Source organism: Oncorhynchus tshawytscha, linkage group LG29 (assembly GCF_018296145.1).
Source record: "Oncorhynchus tshawytscha isolate Ot180627B linkage group LG29, Otsh_v2.0, whole genome shotgun sequence".
In the NCBI taxonomy this organism is placed as follows: domain Eukaryota; kingdom Metazoa; phylum Chordata; class Actinopteri; order Salmoniformes; family Salmonidae; genus Oncorhynchus; species Oncorhynchus tshawytscha.
The window spans coordinates 14,681,801-14,696,561 of NC_056457.1; the positions used below are offsets into that span (position 1 = coordinate 14,681,801).

The 14,761-nt window shown below is 41.1% G+C and overlaps 1 protein-coding gene across 3 annotated transcripts in view; it reads left to right on the top strand.

Annotated features, from left to right (window-relative positions):
* The window catches only part of myo3a (myosin IIIA), a 78,007-nt gene extending 65,840 nt beyond the window's left edge, over nucleotides 1-12,167 (top strand). For all 3 annotated transcript variants that reach the window (XM_042308786.1, XM_042308788.1, XM_042308787.1), the window contains 4 exons: nucleotides 1,071-1,162; nucleotides 3,279-3,319; nucleotides 8,384-8,758; nucleotides 9,099-12,167. In XM_042308786.1, coding sequence (XP_042164720.1) covers nucleotides 1,071-1,162; nucleotides 3,279-3,319; nucleotides 8,384-8,758; nucleotides 9,099-9,216 — 626 coding nt within the window. In that variant the 3' untranslated portion in view covers nucleotides 9,217-12,167. The remainder of the gene's footprint in view (nucleotides 1-1,070; nucleotides 1,163-3,278; nucleotides 3,320-8,383; nucleotides 8,759-9,098) is intronic.
* The last annotated feature ends 2,594 nt before the right edge of the window (nucleotides 12,168-14,761 follow it).

Here is a 14,761-nt window from a genome sequence, read left to right on the forward strand (position 1 = left end):
TTTAGAAAAACAGGGTCTAACATAACGGCCTAAGTCAATTTTCCATACAACTCTGTAGGCCAAATATCAGCCTCAAGTAGGCTACATAGCATCCAAACCCTAAGCCCATGAGGTTAGTTTAACTGAATAATGTAGGCTTACGATTTTTGGGGACATTTAAGTTTGTAAAATACCTAAAATTCTCAAAACTTAAAGTCCTACTCCAGTCTCCTTTTCAGCTCATTTATCACCTGATTTGCTTAACAAAAGATCCATCTCAATAGGCAATCCAGGTATCTCATGACATGAAACAAGTGGGCAGGTGGACCTTTCCTCTTTTGTTCTCCATTGTTCCTCTATTGTTCATCAGTAGTGAGGTTGGCGATGACATCACAAATTACCATCAAACTAACTCCTTGAATGTCCTTCTCCTTGAAGTTTGCAGTTTGCAGCTGTGTAAAACATTTTTTTTTACCCTTTAATGTGTGTACTTTACCATATTTATATTTAGGATAATGATTTTCAACAATAAAAGTTACAAAATCTTTAAGTCTTTGGTAGAATAGAATCTCCTGAAGCCACCATTATTAAAACGCCCTCCCATTTCAAAATTATTTCCAGGTAATATTCTCTTCGGGTATTGCTACAATTGTAGCAATGTTTGTCCTCTCGGAAGCTATGTTTAAAGGCAGTGATGAAAATATTAGAGCGTGCAGAATAGTGCAGAATAGTGTGAAGTGGAGTAGAGTTAACCAGCAGGGAGTCATTGTGTGTTCTCGCTGCCCTCAGGGGGTCAATCGCCTCCTCATGCTAGTCTTTTGGAAGCCATTTTCTCAAGCATAACATGAAAAAACTGTTTTCACTCAGTTCCTGTGTAAAAAAAAACACAAGGACACAAAATGTCTCTGTTTATTACATAGCACTCTTTTAAAAATTATGAACCAGGGATTTGTCAAGTCACAATAATGATAAATACTGTAGATAAAAATGAATAACCTGGATAACAATACACCTATGTCTACTTTCTCTAGCTACTTGGAAATCAAAGTATTATTGCTGATCTGGGTCTTTTTGTTGTTGTGATGTTTCAGTCGATCTGAAAGTGTGTCGGACGCCTCGCAGAACCCAGCAGCCAAAGACACTCAACACCCCTGAGGACTCTACGTACTACAACCTCATCCATGTGAGTCTGACTCCATCCATACAGTCACCTTCTCTGTCACCTTTACAGCACTGTAATAATTGCATTTTTATCTATTGGCATTCGCACTACATTATTTATGTGGCCATTTTTCTCCAAGAGTGATTAAGACACAAGATCAAAGGGAATGTAACAATCTCTGTTGTTAGAAGTTTTCCAACCTTAACGTTTTCCATTAATGTAGTTTTGCCAAGGTCTGTCCATGACAACTTCAAGTGCTCCGATGGAAAGCAGGAAAGCATATTACAAAACCGTACAAGTCTCTCAACTGGTATAGATTCAACTTGAATCCTATTGGGTGTGCTATTAACCTCTCTGGGATATTCGGGACGGTAGCATCCCACCTCAACAACAGCCAGTGAAAGTGCAGGGCGCCAAATTCAAAACAACAGAAATCCCATAATTAAAATTCCTCAAACATACAAGTATTTCACACCATTTTAAAGATAAACTGGTTGTAAATCCAGCCACAGTGTCCCATTTCAAAAAGGCTTTACGACGAAAGCACACCAAACGATTATGTTAGGCCAGTACCTAGTCACAGAAAAACACAGACATTTTTCCAGCCAAAGAGTTGAGTCACAAAAAGCAGAAATAGAGAAAATTAATCACTAACCTTTGTTGATCTTCATCAGATGACACTCATAGGAGTTCATGTTACACAATACATGTAGGGTTTTGTTCGATAAAGTTCATATTTATATCCAAAAATCTCAGTTTACATTGGCTCATTACGTTCAGTAGTTCCAAAAGATCCAGTGATTTTGCAGAGAGCCACATCAATTTCCAGAAATACTCATAATAAACATTGCTAAAAGATACAAGTGTTATGCATTGAATTTTAGATCCACTTCTCCCTAATGCAACTGCTGTGTCAGATTTCAAAAAATCTTTACCGAAAAAGCGCACCATGCAATAATCTGAGTACAGCGCTAAGACAACAAAGCAAGCCATACAGATATCCGCCATTTTGTGGAGTCAACAAAGTCAGAAATAGCATTATAAATATTCACTTACCTTTGATCTTCATCAGAATGCACCCCCAGGAATCCCAGTTCCACTATAAATGTTTGAATTGTTCGATAAAGTCCATCATTTATGTCCAAATACCTCCTTTTTGTTTGCGCGTTTAGCCCAGTAATCCAAATTCATGAGGCGCGAGCAGACGAAAAGTCTAAAAGTTCCGTTTACAGTCCGTAGAAACATGTCAAACGATGTATAGAATCAATCTTTAGGGTGTTTTTATCATAAATCTTCAATAATTTTCCACCCGGAGAATTCCTTTGTCTTCAGAAATGCAATGGAATGCAAGCTAACTCTAACGTGAACGCGCGTGGTCAGCTCATGGCACTCTGACCTCTGACTCATTCAGCTCCCATTCCCCCCTCCTCCACAGTACAAGCATCAAACAACGTTCTAAAGACTGTTGACATCTAGTGGAAGCCTTAGAAGGTGCAATATGACCCCATAGACACTGTATCTTGGATAGGCAAAGAGTTGAAAAACTACAAACCTCAGATTTCCCACTTCCTGGTTGGATTTTTTTCTCAGGTTTTTGCCTGCCATATGAGCTCTGTTATACTCACAGACATCATTCAAACAGTTTTAGAAACTTCAGAGTGTTTTCTACCCAAATATAATAACTATATGCATATTCTTTTAGGACTGAGTAGCAGGCAGTTTACTCTGGGCACCTTTTTATCCAAGCTACTCAATACAGCCCCCTGTCCCAAAGAAGTTAAGCCTTGATGCACTCCATTATGTGTTATATTGTTGAAATATTTCTGTCTAATAATTTCAGTATGCACTAGAAAGGCACAAAGTAGGTGCTGGAGAGTCCCTGCAGGTTTGTTCCAACCTCATCCCTTCAGCTTCAGCTGATCTCAAGCTAGCTGACCTTAATTGTTAGTCAACCAACAGATCGATTGATTACTGGACTAATCATCTGCCGGCTTTAAGTTCTAAGTTTTTACATAGTCTCGAAGGCTATATTGGAGGCAATACATCTTGTAAGTAGGCTATAGAGCTAAACATAATCACAGATTTGAATCCTAGTTTATTTCCATGTAACACGACTTCCTGTGTCTTTCACATTCAGAGGTCTGTCCAGGATGACAAACGCAGGCCACGGAAACAAGGGTAAGTCAACGGCCCATCATTCACCCTGTTTTAACTAGCCACTTGTAGCTACTGGCAGGCCTTTAAGAGGTTAGATCTGAAACTTGGCACTCTGCTTGTGAGTAATGAATATGGGACAGTGCCAACTGTAAGGCCAGGGTGTGGGTCCAAACTTAACGGCCTGTAGCCTTACACATTTACAATGGACTTAATTGGCCTTATCCTTCATCCTCCTTATACAATTGTTTTCCTTAATGAAATCTAACTATATGACAAGTGCCATGTGGACAAAGTCCAATATAATGCACTCATAGTAACATCAGTATTTTTACTGTGTGTTTGTTGAGTATTTAATGAAAGATGCAGTGATCAATTATTTAGGATCTACAATAAACCTAATATGTTGCAATACATGATAGACAGACCATGTGAGCCTCCTTTGCTTCATGTCTGTTTTTTGTTTGATGTGAATCTGTGTCTGTCCCAGTGTGTCTGTGTGTGTGTCCCAGTGTGTCTGTGTGTGTGGGCCACGAGGTGCGTGTAGCTCCCAGAAAGGTGATGATAGAGGTTCCCCTAGGCTGGCAGACAGACAGATAGGTCTGGATGAACAAGGAAGGGGTATGGTACTTTATCAAAATAATCTGGACACACACACACACACACACACACTGGGCTGTGAGACGACGAGACTGTACACATCAAGAGTAATAATTTGTTAGCAGATAAATAAAGCCAGCTATGGACAGGAGCAGTTTACATGCATCATTAAGAACGAGAAGGTCAGGAGGAAAGATAGCATCTCCAACTGTCGCTGACAGCTGAGAGAGAGGGGGGAGAGGGAGTGAAATAGGAGGGGGAGAGTGATAGAGAGAGGGGGAGAGGGAGTGAAATAGGAGGGGGAGAGTGATAGAGAGAGGGGGGAGAGGGAGTGAAATAGGAGGGGGAGAGTGATAGAGAGAGGGGGAGGGAGTGAAATAGGAGGGGGAGAGTGATAGAGAGAGGGGGAGAGGGAGTGAAATAGGAGGGGGAGAGTGATAGAGAGAGAGGGGGGAGGGGGAAATAGGAGGGGGAGAATAGGAGGGGGAGAGTGATAGAGAGAGGGGGAGAGGGAGTGAAATAGGAGGGGGAGAGTGATAGAGAGAGGGGGAGAGGGAGTGAAATAGGAGGGGGAGAGTGATAGAGAGAGGGGGAGAGGGAGTGAAATAGGAGGGGGAGAGTGATAGAGAGAGGGGGAGAGGGGGAAATAGGAGGGGGAGAGTGAAGATAGGGGGGAGAGGGAGTGAAATAGGAGAGGGGGAGAGGGAGGAAATAGGAGGGGGGAGTGAAATAGGAGGGGGAGAGTGATAGAGAGAGGGGGAGAGGGAGTGAAATAGGAGGGGGAGAGTGATAGAGAGAGGGGGAGAGTGATAGGAGTGGGAGAGTGATAGAGAGGGGGGGAGATAGAGAGAGGGGAGAGTGATAGAGAGAGGGGGAGAGTGATAGAGAGAGGTGGGAGAGTGATAGAGAGGGGGAGAGTGATAGAGAGAGGGGGAGAGTGAAATAGGAGGGGGAGAGTGATAGAGAGAGGGGGAGAGTGAAAGAGGGGGAGAGTGATAGAGAGAGGGGGAGAGGGAGAGAGGTGGGAGAGTGAATAGGAGGGGGAGAGTGATAGAGAGAGGGGGGAGAGTGATAGAGAGAGGTGGATTGTGTCAGTGAGGAAAAGCAGTGGTGAAACAGCACAGTGAAAAAATGAAGGAAGACAGATGGATACAGTGCCTTCAGAAAGTATTCATACCCCTTGACTTATTCCACATTTCGTTGTGTTACAGCCTGAATTCAAAATTGAATAAATAAAAATGTTTCTCATCCATCTATACACAATACCCCATAATGACAAAGTGAAAATATGTTTATAGAAATTTTAACTAATGTGTTGAAAATGTAATATAGAAATATCTGATTTACATAAGTATTCACACCCTGAGTCAATACTTTGTAGAAGCCCATTTGGCATTGATTACAGCTGTGTCTTTCTGGGTAAGTCTCTAAGAACTTTCCACACCTGGATTGTACAACATTTACCCATTATTCTTTTCAAAATTCATCCAAGCTCCATCAAATTGGTTGTTGATCATTGCTACTCAACCATTTTCAGGTCTTGCCATAGATTTTCAAGTACAGTGCATTCTGAAAGTATTCAGACCCCTTGACTTTTTCCACATTTTCTTACGTTACAGCATTATTCTAAAATGTTTTTGTTTTTTAACCCTCGTCAATCTCCAAAAATGTTTTTTTGAAATGTTTACAAATGTATAATAAAATAATAATAAAATAAAAAAACTTACTTACATAGGTGTTCAGACCCGTTGCTATGAGACTCTATGTGTTTTCCATTGATCAGCCTTGAGATGTTTCTACAACTTGACTGGAGTCCACCTGTGGTAAAGTCAATTGATTGAACATGACTTGGAAAGTCACACACCTGTCTATAATAAGGTTCCACAGTTGACAGTGCAGGTCAGAGAAAAAAAAACAAGCCATGAGGTCGAAGGAATTGTCTATAGAGCTCCGAGACAAGATTGTGTCGATGCACAGATGAGGGCAAGGGTGGCAAAAACATTCTGTAGCATTTAAGGTCCCCAAGAACACAGTGGACTCCAGCATTCTTAAATGGAAGAAGTTTGGAACCACCAAGACTCTTCCTAGAGTTGGCCGCCAGGCCAAACTGAGCAATCAGGGGAGAAGGGCCTTGGTCAGGGAGGTGAGCAAGAACCCGATGGTCACTCTGAAAGAGCTCCAGAGTTCCTCTGTGGAGATGGGAGAACCTTCCAGAAGGACAACCGTCTCTGCAACACTCCACCAATCAGACCTTTATGTGGCCAGACGGAAGCCACTCCTCAGTAAAAGGCACATGACAGCCCAAAAGGCACCTAAAGGACTCTGACCATGAGAAACAAGATTCTCTGGTCTGATGAAACCAAGATTTAATCCATTTTAGAATAAGGCTGTAATGTAACAACATGTGGGAAAAGTTGAGGGGTCTGAATACTTTCCGAATGAGTCAAAACTGTAACACGGCCACATGGCCACTCAGGAACGTTCACCGTCTTCTTGGTAAGCAACTCTAGTGTAGATTTGGCCTTGTGTTTTAGGTTATTGTCCTGCTGAAAGGTTTCTTGGTAAGCAACTCTAGTGTATATTTGGCCTTGTGTTTTAGATTATTGTCCTGCTGAAAGGTTTCTTGGTAAGCAACTCTAGTGTAGATTTGGCCTTGTGTTTTAGGTTATTGTCCTGCTGAAAGGTTTCTTGGTAAGCAACTCTAGTGTATATTTGGCCTTGTGTTTTAGATTATTGTCCTGCTGAAAGGTGAATTCATCATTCTATCTGTTGGAAAGCAGACTGAACCAGGTTTTGCCTCTTCAGTATTACTTTATGGAATCTTTTTATTCTGTACAGGCTTCCTTCTTTTCACTCTTGTCAATTAGATTAGTGTGGTGGAGTAACTGTAACGTTGTTGATCCATCCGTAGTTTTCTCCTGTCACAGCCATTCAACTCAGTAACTGTAACGTTGTTGATCCATCCGTAGTTTTCTCCTGTCACAGCCATTCAACTCAGTAACTGTAACGTTGTTGATCCATCCGTAGTTTTCTCCTGTCACAGCCATTCAACTCAGTAACTGTAACGTTGTTGATCCATCCGTAGTTTTCTCCTGTCACAGCCATTCAACTCAGTAACTGTAACGTTGTTGATCCATCCGTAGTTTTCTCCTGTCACAGCCATTCAACTCAGTAACCCGCGGTTTCCTTCCTCTGTGGGGTACAGAGATATGAGGTAGTCATTCAAAAATCATGTTAAACATGACTTGTTAAGAAAGAAAGAAATACTAGAAAAGCAAAGAAGAAAGGTTCACAGAGAAGGGGAAGAAACCAATGAACAGAAGAATGTGAGAGAGAGAGAGAGAGAGAGAGAGAGAGACTCCAAGCCTGGTGTAGAACGATTGGGCTGGTAATGATGGAGGGATATGGAAAGAGTGAGAGAGATAAGCCCTATACCACTGCAAAGTAGATCCCATTCAGGTTCAATAAACCCCATTTGGCTCCTGAGACGCAGGTCCTATTCAATTAAAGCTGGTGATCAAGTCTCCAGAGAAGGACACAAATGATTCCCCTTGCGCTGTGAGAATAAGCATTCGGATTCAACAATAAAACGTGTTTCCTGTGTTAATGAAAATGCAAACCCAACTAAAACTCAACTTTCAGTGCTGGAGGAACACCTTTTTTAGTTTTAACCCGGAAACCCGTTATGCGGTTTTGATTGGAAAGCACCCATTGTGTGGCCGGTCTAACTGGACGATATAATAGCGGCAGAATCCTGTTAGTTAGAGTCCGTAGGCATTGAGGCTTGCTCGTCTGCCTGCCTCTGCCTGTGACATAGATTACTGTTTCTATTACATAACTCAACCAATAAGCAGGAAAGAAGAGGGGGAATATGAAAACCCACAAAGGGGAAATTTCCATTTGAGTCTGTCAATAGAAGAGGAGGGGAGGCAGTGATTAATCAGGAACTAGGAAGGCCCTTCCGCCTCGGCTGTAGAACTAAAGGTCCTGGGTTCACATTATGCAGAGCTCCAGCTAGCTCATCACAAGGCTGGTGTAATGAGGAAGTGGAGTAAGGGAGTTCATATTGATGCTCATCCTGCTATGAAATAATATACTCTGTTAAGGCTACTGTAGCCATCGGGTGAACAGCGTGGCTGGCTAGAGAAACTTCCTCAATACCAATCAATGGCCGAGCAAATGTATCGTTGATATTTCCTCGCCATGACACAATACAGCAATACAACAGCTTCTACCCCCAAGCCATTAGTCTGCTGAACAATTCATAAAAATCACCGAACAATTTACTATGAATACTTGCTGTATTTGGTGCATGTGGCAAATAAAGTTTGATTTGATTTGAATTGATCGGTTTACCATATTCGGAGAGCCAAATTATCATTCCAAACTGAAGTTTGGAACAATGTATGGCATATGAAATGTCCACTTTGACTTATTGTCAAATAGTAAGTGACTGACCATAACTGCCTTCTCCTGTCTGTGCTCCAGTCCTGGGAAGCTGCTGGATGTAGATGACCAGTACTACCAGGGCCTCCCCACCAGTAGGTCCACCGGTGCCATAGCCGGAGACAGACGCACCTCTCTCACCAGACGAGCATCTCTCGAGAGGAGGCAGTCTATCGAACAGAGGCGCTCTATAGAGAGGAGACAGTCTTCTGCGAGGAGACAGTCTTCTGACAGGAGGCAGTCAACAGCTGCAGACAGAAGTCCACAGACAAGAAGACAGTCTGCAGCCGCCGACAGGAGGCAGTCTACTGACAAAAAACAGACTGCAGCTGCAGACAGAAGTCCACAGACCAAAAGACAAACTCCAGACAGGAGACAATCTAGAGAGAGGGCAGTCTCCGAGCCAGCAGATAAAAGGTGTGTAATCCATTCACTACAGACAAGTGCATATACTCACATATCTATTGTTAATACGCCTGGGAATACGTGTGAATACACAGACACAAGACACTGATACATAGTGTATGTCCATAGCATGAAAGTCTATGATGACTGCAGAGAGAAAACAAACAAATCCTAAATATTCCATCATGAGCCTTGATCTTTTCTCATCTATTACCATCTATCATTCCATCTTTATCCCTCTACTCATCTCTCACTGTACTGCATCTCTCTTTCCCTCTTTCACTATTTGGTCCTCTGTTCATTTCCTGCCTGGCCCTGTCTCACTTTATCTCCTGTGTTGCTGTGTTGACAGGCACTCCGTTCCCAGACTGCCCTCTGCAGAGGGCCAGGACGACAACCCTTATGACTACAGAAAGCTCCTGAGAAAGACCTCCCAGAGAAGAAGGCTCATCAAACAGTACAGAGACTGAGCAGTGCCCTTCTCAACGTCATACTCCATTTAAAGCAAATTGGCATAATACCTCCCTGTATGTGACACCGCCAGAAGCATGCCATAACATCTGACATAATGCGACATGATAGTTCATTACTGTTGACTTTTGTTAACATCTGACAAACCCTATTTGAATGTCTAATGAGTTGCGTTCTATGATAGTGCTGTGTCAGCTGTTATAAACTAACATTGGTTTTCATAAAATGTCATGACAGCTGGTATGTTTTGCTTATGGCATTGTTATGACGGTGTTGCGCCAAGCCACTTCCCTGTAGTTACCAGGTTGAGTTTGGGGCCTATACATAGCAGATGGCGTCACGAACGGGTTAACTTTGTCAGTCTGTAAATACTTGCGTCAGGCTCTTCTAAGAAGCAGATTTGTTGTATCTACTTTAAACAATGCTGGTAAGCTTCATTCACTGCTTAGTGTGAGCTGATAATGTGTTCTTTATCCTTCAAAATGTATATGAAAGGAATTGAATGTCAAAACAGATAGAGAATAGAAATGAAGTGGTATGTGGTGCAAGCCATGAAGGCTCTACCTCTAGGATCTGTTTCAGTGTATTGTGATCGATTTAAAACAGGTTTACTACTATTGATGTCCATGAATATAATGTTGGAAGGAATGTGGTCCTATGTCATTTATGGTGATGCACAGTGGGTTATCAAACAAGGGTTCGTGGTGATCATTGGCTGTAGGCAGCTTTCGTTCCTGAAATTCACTGCATTGGCACTACCACTGTTTATTAGTGTATGGGTTTGTGATGTACAGTATGTTGATATGAATGCTTCTTTGCTGCTTGAATGGTCAATATTATCAACTCAAACATCATTTTATTACTGTTGTGAAGTGTACATATACAAAGCAATACAGATACATGTAAAAGGTCAACGCTAATTTGAATACATAAATTGACCTGTAGACCGTAGTGTATGTCGTACCATCAGACCAAATGTAATGTCATATCGGTTTTTAACGCAATAACTGCACGATTTGAGGTTGCAATGATCTGTCTTTCAATTGCAATGTGTGTTATTACAGTTGATTACCAACCACGCTTAGTACTTTATCTTGTTTAACTTTAATTAAGTGGCTGTCTACATATTTGGGTCTTTTAAAATACATCATTTATAATTTATCAAATAGTGTGTGGATATGTCATTGCTCTCCTTGGTGTGACATACAGAAACCTCTGAAGGGCAGATAGGCTGCTGTACTTCCTGATAAACTATCAGTCCCTTTCTGCATTTCCTGTCCATATTTTTTTTTGTCTTTAAGAGTAACTGTCCGTCCGTCTGCCAAGCTCCATCCTTCGGCTTACCTTCCATGTGGCTCTAACCGTTTATTAATTAAGAGAGCCCTTGGGGATGTTGACAGCTTGCCCTGACATGGACATTTTTGGGGAAAGTTGTGAAAAGTAGTGCATCTTACCTGGGATCTGGTGTTAGGAGGGGGTTTGAATGTAGACCCCAATGTAAGTGTTCTGATACACAGAAAGGGTTTTAAAACAGACTAGAAGTACTCTGAAACACCCAAAGTGGTTCTTTTAATCTGAATATTGGTGTTGTGAAAACAGTTTTGGGGGTTTTAGTGCATGTAAAAGGCAGCATAAAAAAATACACAATCAAAATAGTTAAGAAATGCAAATGATTTATAGCCGAAATATTGATTGATGAGGACCTGTGGAGAATATTTTTTTTGTGGAATCTACCTTTTTTCAATGCTTTATTTAGACTGGAAACAAGAGGAGATAGAGAAGGTGTGAAAGTGGGACAGGCAGAAGTAAGAATTGAACCCTCGAATTCTGGGGCAGGTAAAATGGTACATTTCATTTGAATTTTATTGAAGTTTTACAAACTCAACCACCCACCACAAAAAGATTCTAGGGTGAATTGAAATTGATAATAAAAAAAACTAAAAACATACAGTATACTTACTAAAAATGATTGCAAGTCATTTCAATGATTTGTTCATGTAATTTTACCCAACAATTTAAGAATAAATCCAACTTAACATGTGGCTTAAAAGATATTTTATGAGGAGATCCAAAGCCTGAGAAATTTGAGATATTGAACTAATTGGTTTGAATCCTATCGTGCCACATGGCTCTGTTTTTAGAGGATTATGGGTAATTCAAAAGTGTTTAGAATGTATTCTTATTTTACACAATGGTGTATGAATGTTTGAAGAAAGAAAAGTATATTTACAGTATAGTTTAGTATTAAGCAGCTTGATGCACCATAAGGTGTAATGGATCATGATGAACAGATATCCAAAACTGCATTTTTAATGTTCAATGATGAGAAGACCCATTCCCACATTTCTAACTTTTGATGGAAGAGGAAATTGCAAAACATGTTGCAAAACCTGGAGTTACTGTTGCCAAAATGGGTTAAACAGGCAAATGAACAGACACATTAATGAATGCTAAACAATAAAATACTCTGCTCTAGACAGGATTTGAAATACCATAATAGTGTTTAGAAACTATAGAGGGAGGAAACGGCACCAAAAGAGAAGTTATCTAATTCTGCACTAAACAGAATACGAAATACCAATATAGTTTTTTCAACCTTTTTTGGTAGGGCTCCCAGTCCTTGGCAAGGTGTTGTGCAACACTTTATTAAGTGGTGTTACAACACACCATGCAGTGGTGATTTTAGCATGTAAATCTTGGTGGGGAAAACATCAACAAAAGAAATGTCATGGGGATGCATGACAGGGAAGCCACTACACAACACAACACGATACTAAACAATACATTAATTGCACTGTAACGGTGACAAACTGTGCCCACAAATGGTTAGGGCCTACATAAAACTGTCCCAACAGCAGTTTTCTTTTCAGAACCATGGAATGAATCCTTACCACTGCTACACCTGGCTATCAGAGAAGACTTGTCTGGCACCGAAACAGTTCATTCAGCCTTATTTACTGCCTTTATAAAAAAAAAGTTGATATGGCTGACTTGCTTCAACAAATGTGGTTTCTACTGGCAATTGAGATGTACATACGATGGCATAAGGGAACGATGAGCGGAAAAGAGGCAATCCATAAATTCGATTGAGACATTAATGAGCGAGCTAAGACGAACGTAGAAAATAGAACTATTTGTTAAGCACTTTTGAAATGTACAGTGACAAAATTCAGAACATGGGTCGATCTTACAGTATTCTCCCTGTTACACCAAGTCAGAACCGTAGGAAAAATAAAGGGGGGCATATAAGCAGACAATGAAAGCTCTTACAATATTCGATGATTACATTTCTCAAATACAGGCTATAGGCTACATGTGCACCACCAAGTCAGAATCAAATCAAATCAAATTTATTTATATAGCCCTTCGTACATCAGCTGATATCTCAAAGTGCTGTACAGAAACCCAGCCTAAAACCCCAAACAGCAAGCAATGCAGGTGTAGAAGCACGGTGGCTAGGAAAAACTCCCTAGGAAGGCCAAAACCTAGGAAGAAACCTAGAGAGGAGCCAGGCTATGTGGGGTGGCCAGTCCTCTTCTGGCTGTGCCGGGTGGTTATAACAGAACATGGCCAAGATGTTCAAATGTTCATAAATGACCAGCATGGTCGTATAATAATAAAACAGAACAGTAATCTAAATTATGAGTGGGGAAGGGACCTAATTATTAGGGTGAGACACATGGGCTACTAACAGCTTACTACATAATATACACTTAGTATTACTTTCTTAGCTACAGTATACATATCTCCCTGGCAGATTACATAATTTATGCAGCAGCATACAAGACATTTTTGGACTCATCTTGTTGTGCTGTGCTCACTTGAACAGGAAGGTGGTGTGGGGGTCCTTCTTGTGGGCAAATTTTGTCATCATTTTTTAAAATCAAAGTCTGGCATTCTCTGGATTTATAGTGCTTTTAAGGCAACTGGGAACTGTGAAAAATACAAGGTCGAATCATGGCGTCAGTGATCTTCAGGTCGGAGCTCTAGATAGTGGCATGTGTTCCCGGTTTGGAATTCCGAGTTGGATGACCGTTCAAAAAGTATTTTCCCAGTCTGAGCTTGTTTTTTCGAAGTTCCCAGTTGTCTTGAACTCACTGAAATCTGAGATTTCAGTTGAGATTCCAGTTGTTTTGAATGCGGCAGAAGTCATGCTGGATTGACAGCAGGGCCAATGTATTCAACCTTTTCTGGCCCATGTTACATGTGAATGTTTATCCTTTTAAGTTTGTAAAAGAGACCCTTAAACCCAGACTTGGACCACACACCCACTCCACTGAATAGCAGGCTAGTGATTGCTTTGCAACGCTTGCAGTTAGCCACTGATTCCTTCCAAGCCACTCATTGGTGAATTTCCAACTTGTTGTGTAATGTTTATGTCCAATGGCCGATGAGCACAATACATTTTATATGACAAGGACTGAAAAGGATTTGCCAGTAGATTGTCAACTTGATTCATGATGATGACTGCTTGTCTAGCTGGCTAGCTAAGATTTTGAAAGTATGATGTTGACATGATCAGTCTAATCAAAGCTTCCGTACATAAACCGTGAACCGATGTAATTTTATCTGTGGCCAATGACCTTGAGCCTTCTTGGATGGGTACTTCTACTGTAAATCTATGGCAGCACCTACGGGGCTTGAACTTTCTAGCTCTCCCTGTAGATTTTGCAGAGATGATGTGTCCCCATGAGTGACAGAACACTGAACTAATCATGGCACAGCTAGAGAGCATTACCAACCCCTATGTTTTGTATGTTCCGCTGGCTGCCCCACCACCACAGAAAGCACTGAGCTTGTCTGAAACACCTGCATTTTGTAGCTGCATTAGAAAGCAAAAAAGGAGACCATGTTTGTATGCGGCTTTATTAATTAGATTTTTTTTTTTTTTTTTACATTGTTTGCAAAATTATATGTTATGCGTATTAATGCCAAAATAACATGCAAAACAGGCTTCTTTTTTTTTTGCTAAACAGGTGGGGCTCAAAACAGGTGGGGCAGTCCTGATTGGGGTCACCACTGACACCATGTATTGCTTCAACACTTCTCAGGATGATGTGTTTCAATACTCCAGAAACTGTAAGGTTTTATCTCCTTCGTGTTGGTGGCAGCTCAGTTGCCACCCGTTTTGGTGTTACAGAGCACTTCATTTTAACAGTGTAGATTGTATTGCCTTAATGTAGATTGAGAATGGCTTTCAACATTACTGTTGTGTTCAGGTACGCCTACATTCACTGTGAATTGTTTTGACTTTACACACTCTACTTCCCATGCTCAGGTTGAATAATGTGGAAATCATTTGAACGCTGTTTAATAAATTGCCCAAATATATTACCACTTACGTAAATGCAAACCACGGGGCTGCAGTGTTATTCAACTTTCCTACGTATTTCCCTTATGTTAACTTAGCATTTGTTGTTGTTGAGTGAATCCGTAACCTTTAAGTGTGACATTTAAAGCAGAAAAGCCCACAGGGTTTGTTACTGATTCACTTGTGACGTGTTCTCAGTGGTCACACTAGCAGCACAACTGATTGATGATCGC